At 41.0% G+C, this 6,188-nt stretch overlaps 1 protein-coding gene across 2 annotated transcripts; it reads left to right on the top strand.

The window, feature by feature from the left end:
* The first annotated feature begins 597 nt into the window (after positions 1 to 597).
* LOC103635101 (protein ABC transporter 1, mitochondrial) lies at positions 598 to 4,482 on the top strand. Of its 2 annotated transcripts, none has more exons than XM_020542570.3 (8): positions 598 to 1,217; positions 1,358 to 1,586; positions 1,707 to 1,859; positions 2,033 to 2,191; positions 2,667 to 2,826; positions 3,266 to 3,375; positions 3,574 to 3,690; positions 3,805 to 4,482. In XM_020542570.3, exons 1-8 carry the CDS (start codon positions 700 to 702, stop codon positions 4,192 to 4,194), a joined length of 1,836 nt encoding a protein of 611 aa, XP_020398159.1. In that variant the 5' UTR covers positions 598 to 699; the 3' UTR covers positions 4,195 to 4,482. The 2 variants fall into 2 exon arrangements, with proteins under 2 accessions (XP_020398159.1, XP_020398160.1); XM_020542571.2 differs by having other exon boundaries at positions 610 to 1,217; positions 1,366 to 1,586; positions 3,805 to 4,441.
* Positions 4,483 to 6,188: the final 1,706 nt, after the last annotated feature.

Raw genomic sequence — 6,188 nt, 5'->3', positions numbered from 1 at the left:
CTCTACTGCCGTTTCTTATATCAATTAGATATGATCCTCAAGCGCATAGTCTTTTAACCAAGAGTATTCCAGTGTATATAAATCCATAAGGAAGAAGAAATAAAGTAATATAGAATAGATAGAACCGAGCAGTAAAGTAAAACCAGAGTATTCCAAGCTATATATAAAAATATATTCAAATGTTGAATATGTAGTTAAGATAATATCATGTGCATTTACCACATCATTATTATTTGAAGATCGGGTTCCCAATTAATAATTAGTTTATTAGCTGGGTTGGACAACTAAAATCAGCTAAAACTTACAAAAATAGTATTTCTCTCTATCCTTTCAATGTAGTCCGCAGTCTCCACTCCATACTGACCATGCAGGACACTATCAAAAGCTATCAACTAACTTATTAGATGCTGTTTTATTTATGAAATGTAACGTGAATGATAATGATTTACGTTTAATAATGATAATGGTTTACGTTTGAGGCCGGCGGTAGCCATTGTCGTGGAAGCAACTAGACCACTGATGGGCTTCGGCCTAGCTAACAAGCCACGTAGGCGGCCCACAACAAAGTGAAACTTGTGAGGGGCCCAACACCAAGCGGTGCCGTGCCCGTGCGAGTCTCACCGCGCTTGCCCCGCCTCCGCGGACCACGCAGCTCCGCTCTGGTTCCTGGTCCAGGGGCCTTCCACGCCTTCCCTTTCCATGGCGTCCAGGGATCTCCGGCGCCTGCTCGACGGTGTCGCCCTCGTCGCGCGCGAGGCCACGCGGGGTACCTCCCTGCGTGATGTCCTCAGGTCTGCGCTCCTTGCCACCACCGACCTCGCCGGCCTCACCAGAGGCACCCCGCGCCGTCCGCCGCACCCTCCAGGCGCAGGACCGCTGCCCGCCACCGAATCCTCCCGCCCCTCCTCCGTCGTGTACTTCTCCCACGATGAAGCCACGGCGTCGCCGCAAGATCATGCACTGGAGCGTCCGCCGCCAGCGCAAGAGGCCCCGCACCCCGCGCGGACGCAGGAGACCGTCCGAACTGGTACAACCGCCTCCGTTGCAGCCGAACCTGCTGCCGTCGCGGCGGACAGGCCCGAACCTGCGGCACCTCCTCCCGATCCCTCGCCTTTGCCCCAACAGGCGCCCCCTTTGGCCTCAGCGGCGCCTGGGGAGAAGAGGAGGCGGCTGCGGGAACGGAAGGTTCCATCCACGCCCTTCACCAGAGCACTCGGGTACGGTATTGAACTCACATCCATCTCAACTGAAATTTAAAATAATGCACGTTTGTTTCAGTTTGAGTCTGCTCATCTGAATTGGAGATGATGAATGATTTGTGTCTTTTTTTTTTTGGTGATGTGCCGGTACAACTAAGGTTTGCAGGACTGGGCGCCGGGTTAGCGTGGGGCACTGTTCAGGAGTCGGCCCGTCGGGTAATGTATGGCACCCCGGTGGACACAGAGGGCAAGCGATCAGCGCTCTCCCCATTCTTGTCTGATCAGAATGCCGAGCGTGTTGCACTTGCGCTCTGCAGGATGCGGGGAGCAGCGCTCAAGGTGGGGCAGATGCTGAGCATCCAGGACGAATCCCTTGTACCTCCGCCGGTAGGATCTTAATTTTGATGCCACAGTTTTAGTCCATCCTTTTGCTTAATGCTTCGTTTGCCATAGCCTTGTGATGTCCACCAAGTGTATTCAAATTGATCTTTGACCAACTTAATGTAGGTGTTAGCAGCTCTTGATATTGTTCGTCAAGGTGCTGATGTTATGCCAAGGAAGCAGCTAAATTCAGTCCTTGATGCCGAGCTTGGTCCTGACTGGTCCTCCAGGTTGAGGAGTTTCGACTATGAACCGCTAGCTGCAGCTAGCATTGGCCAGGTTGGTTCAGCAGCGAAAGTTGCCCTACCTATGTAAAAAATCCACCAATTGTGAAATTTGAGCATTTATCTTAGCACTCTATTATACTAAGTATGTTGTTGTGTGCTGCTCTCTCTGTTAAAGTGTTAAGCATATCCTTTATTTATATATCATTTCTTTTTTCTTTCAACCAGGTCCATCGAGCAGTTTTGAAGGATGGATCAGATGTTGTCATGAAAATACAATACCCTGGGGTTGCAGATAGTATAGAAAGTGATATTGAGAATGTTAGGCTACTTCTAACTTACACAAATCTCATTCCTAAAGGTCTTTTTCTTGATAGAGCTATGAAGGTAAATATTTTTTTTCTTCATTATTTTGATAAAATATGGATTATTCATCCTGTTCTTTTTTTTCATTGTCTTATTTCTGCCTGCTGTCACAGCACGCATTTGTGTTTTTGTTCTTTCTTCTGTTAAAATTATAATTGTTGTGCAAACATAAACTAGATTGTACTGTGAAGTGCTGCACTTATGAGTATGTTAAGCTCTTTTCTGTATGACATGAACAATAGTTGGTCTTTACTTGATATGCAAATGAAAAGGAAACCCAAAAACATTTATGGAATTTTCAATTGTCACATCAAGCAAATTGCTCTCTTTATTGTCTCTTTTCATAAATTTTATAATCTGTTAACCACACATACTGGTCATACATTGATATTTTCCGTATTTTATGTTCTATTCTGGTAATAGCGTAAAAAGCACTTTGATGCAATCTTATGAACATAAAGAATAAGCTCTTTGATATTCATGTTATACAATTCAGGTGGCAAAGCAGGAGCTGGCAAGGGAGTGTGATTATGTGCTAGAAGCAAGTAACCAGAAGCGTTACAAAGAATTGCTATGTGATAGTGATGGTTATAATGTCCCAAAGGTCATTGATCAATTGTCTAGCAGGAAAGTGCTGACCTCGGAGTTTGTTCCAGGTATTTCTACTTATTCTGAGCAATAATGCTATTTTTTTTGCCTTGTATTTATTCTTTGATGTTACCAGTTAATAACGATGACAATCTGCTGATCTCTGTTCAACTGTTATTTGTAATAATCCCGGAAATTTGCATGTGATACTTGTTAATGTGGCTTATCCATTTCAACTTCCTTGTGTAAACGTTGAGCATGAAATGTTGGCATGAATGTGTGTGAGTTTTCCTGCCTCTTCCATTGCCAACACTAACTGTACAACCAAAGAGAGAGGTGAAGATGCTTATTATGTTGTTTATGAGCCTGATTTATTTTGCAATTTGGATTCAAACATATATTTTCTGCTGTACTTTGTAATCCATGCCAGCAGTTTTTCATGAATTGACTCATTATATTTATATGTTTACTGGAGATCCTAACAGCTTCATCTACTTACTGGTTCAGGCATTCCTATCGATAAGGTGGCTCAGTTAAGTCAGGAAACCCGCAATTATGTTGGTTGTAAACTGCTTGAGCTTACAATAAAGGAGTTGTTTGTCTTCAGATTCATGCAGGCATGTGCCGGCTCTCATCCCATCTGCTAAATTCCTAAATAACTAGTAGTTAGAGTTGTCTTGTTTTATAATTAGCATCATGCTAAAATTCCATCAATTGATAATTTATGGTGCTCGTTGTCAACACTGGAAACCTTTAATGTAAACTACTCTTTTATGCTGATCTTTAATTACTACTAGTCTACTACTTTGGTGCAGACGGATCCAAATTGGAGTAATTTTCTGTATGATGATGCTACAAGGAAATTCAATCTGATAGATTTTGGAGCAGCCCGTGATTTTGCAAAACACTTTGTAGATGATTATCTACGAATGGTACAAAAAATTGCAGTGCACACTTTGAGTGTCTCAGAGTCCATTATCAGAATTTTGCCATATTTATTGTTTTCAAGATGGTTGGTTTCTGATTTATATTGTATTGTTTCTCAGGTAGTTGCCTGTGCAAATAGAGATCGGACCGGTGTCTTAGAGATGTCCCGCAGACTAGGATTCCTTACTGGGGAGGAACCAGAAGTCATGCTGGATGCTCATGTCCAAGCAGCCTTCATTGTTGGTGTGCCGTTCTCAAAGCCAGGCGGTCACGATTTTCGAGCGAATAATATCACGCATAGTGTTTCCAATCTTGGGGCCACCATGTTGAAGCACAGGCTGACCCCACCACCGGATGAAGTGTACAGCCTCCATAGAAAGCTGTCAGGTGCATTCCTTGCCTGCATCAAGATTGGGGCAGTTGTACCCTGCAGAGAGATCCTGTTCCAAGTTTACGAGCAATATAATTTCAGCGACGGCCATTCAGACGTTGAATCTAGTGCTGGATAGTAGGGTCAAAGAAATTCGTTTTCGATGTCTTATGTAACTGAAATACTCCCTCTGTTTTCTATTTATTTATCGCGTTTTAGTATAACTGACTTGAGCTACAAATATTCGAGAACGGACGGAATCCTTGTCGGCTGCAGTTCATTTTTCGGAGAGGTTGCCGGTCACCTTTTATTCTTAATTGGCGTCAAAAGAATGTAAAATACCTTATTCTGGATTTGGATAGTCAATAGTGGTGGCGTTATTTGCACATGAAGGAATAAAGACATTAGAACAAAGTTTTTTTTGATATTTTTATTAGAGTTTATGCTGTTACTGTGTTTTACTCCATAATCGTAGTCACAACAAAGTATCGACCATGTAAAAACCTATTACAAGTTGTGTACTACGTTTCTTGACCTTATTTTTCTACTCGTTGATCTGGGAACTTTGTGATTATGTTTATAATTCTTGATAAATTGTTTGGCGAAAGTATTTGTAGAGATGATGAACTCACTCGTATTGCGTGTTGATCCTTCTCGAACATTGGCTACTTCAATTGATAAGTAAATGTGTTTTCATGGGATACAGTTTACATATAGTTTATAGGTAGTCTTGGCATAGCTTGTGGCTGTAGTTTAGTGGTGAGAATTCCACGTTGTGGCCGTGGAGACCTGCGCTCGAATCCCAGCAGCCACAATTATTTTTATTTAGATTTTGATTTTGCGCATAATAATTTATGCTGCTGCTAACACAGCGTGTTTGCGCGCGCATTTGTCAACCACGAAATTTACCCTCCAAACTACTAGTAGAAGCATGTATAATTTTGAGCGTTTGCAACTTGTTCAGGGCATCTTTCTATATTAATAACTATAGATTTCTTTTGAAGTTTCCACGCTAATATTTATAATTATGTTATATATAAAAAAGATGAATTTAGAAGTTCTAAAAGAAATGTAATTGTGAGCATCGATGTACATAGATTTTACAAGTTTTTTTTAATGTAATTCTAGACATCAATTTATATTCAATTATTATTGTCAATAATGAACATTGGATCTAATTGTTTCCAAATTGCAATCTCTGGCATAAAAGAACAAGAAATTAATCGAGACATTTTTTATATATGTTACCAAGAAAACTCATGTCACCGTTATGCATACGATCGACTAATATAGTGATTCACAGTTGCAGATAACGAGATCTGGATATTAATCAAGAATAATAAATGAGCAATCGCAGTTGAGCAAAGCTAATGTTTCAGTTAAGCACGTTTCGGGCATATACGGAGGTGCGATAAAATAGAAGAACAAAATTTATAACATGAGGGTAAAAAAAGCATCGGGGTACATGAAGTCTAATGCAACGGGATAAAAATTATAGTCTCTATTTTATTTTGTTAGATTTTTTTAGACCTTAGCTTGTAACTCTTGCCAGTTGTAAATGGTAGAATATAGGAATACCTTCAGGTTTTTAGGAGGATGTCATTACGTTGACGTCCGGTAGCCTACAACAGTGACGTCCGGTACCACGCAAAGATAGATTAGATCTTGGTGCATGCGTGACGAAGAGGATCGATATTGTGAACACTTGGTCATATGTCAGCCTCTTACTGTGTTAATATACACGGTGTGAAAAAAAGGCCGCCACCAACAGATCGTTGTGTCCCTGATCAGTATGCGATAGTCTCTTGATAAGATCAACCTTCTCTCGCTTATCTCGCACTTACTTGCTTATACTTCAAACTTAATTCCTCATCTTCTTAGTTTTTCAACTTACTGTTCTCACTTCTTAATAGATCAACTAGCCAGTTGTTCGTGCTTTGCTACTGTTGTTATATACTCCCTTCGTCCTATAATATAAAATGTAACCACTTTTTGTTCTTGTCCCATGATATAAGTCGTTCTCTCTCTATGCAATGTACATCGATGCAGTGGTATAGAAAGAATTAAATATATTTCTTGGTCTTTGAACAAGAGGTTGTTACACCTTATACACTGAGACGGAGTATCATATAA

This window comes from Zea mays, chromosome 8, assembly GCF_902167145.1.
Source record: "Zea mays cultivar B73 chromosome 8, Zm-B73-REFERENCE-NAM-5.0, whole genome shotgun sequence".
NCBI lineage: Eukaryota > Viridiplantae > Streptophyta > Magnoliopsida > Poales > Poaceae > Zea > Zea mays.
The sequence above is the reverse complement of the archived record's forward strand: the minus strand, read 5'-3'. Positions and strand labels throughout refer to the sequence as shown.

Coding starts and splice junctions, on each gene's coding strand:
- LOC103635101 (XM_020542570.3), top strand. CDS start 700: ATGGCGTCCAGGGATCTCCGGCGCCTGCTCGACGGTGTCGCCCTCGTC. Junction 2,192..2,666: donor TTCTTGATAGAGCTATGAAG/GTAAATATTTTT, acceptor TATACAATTCAG/GTGGCAAAGCAGGAGCTGGC. Junction 3,691..3,804: donor TAGATGATTATCTACGAATG/GTACAAAAAATT, acceptor ATTGTTTCTCAG/GTAGTTGCCTGTGCAAATAG.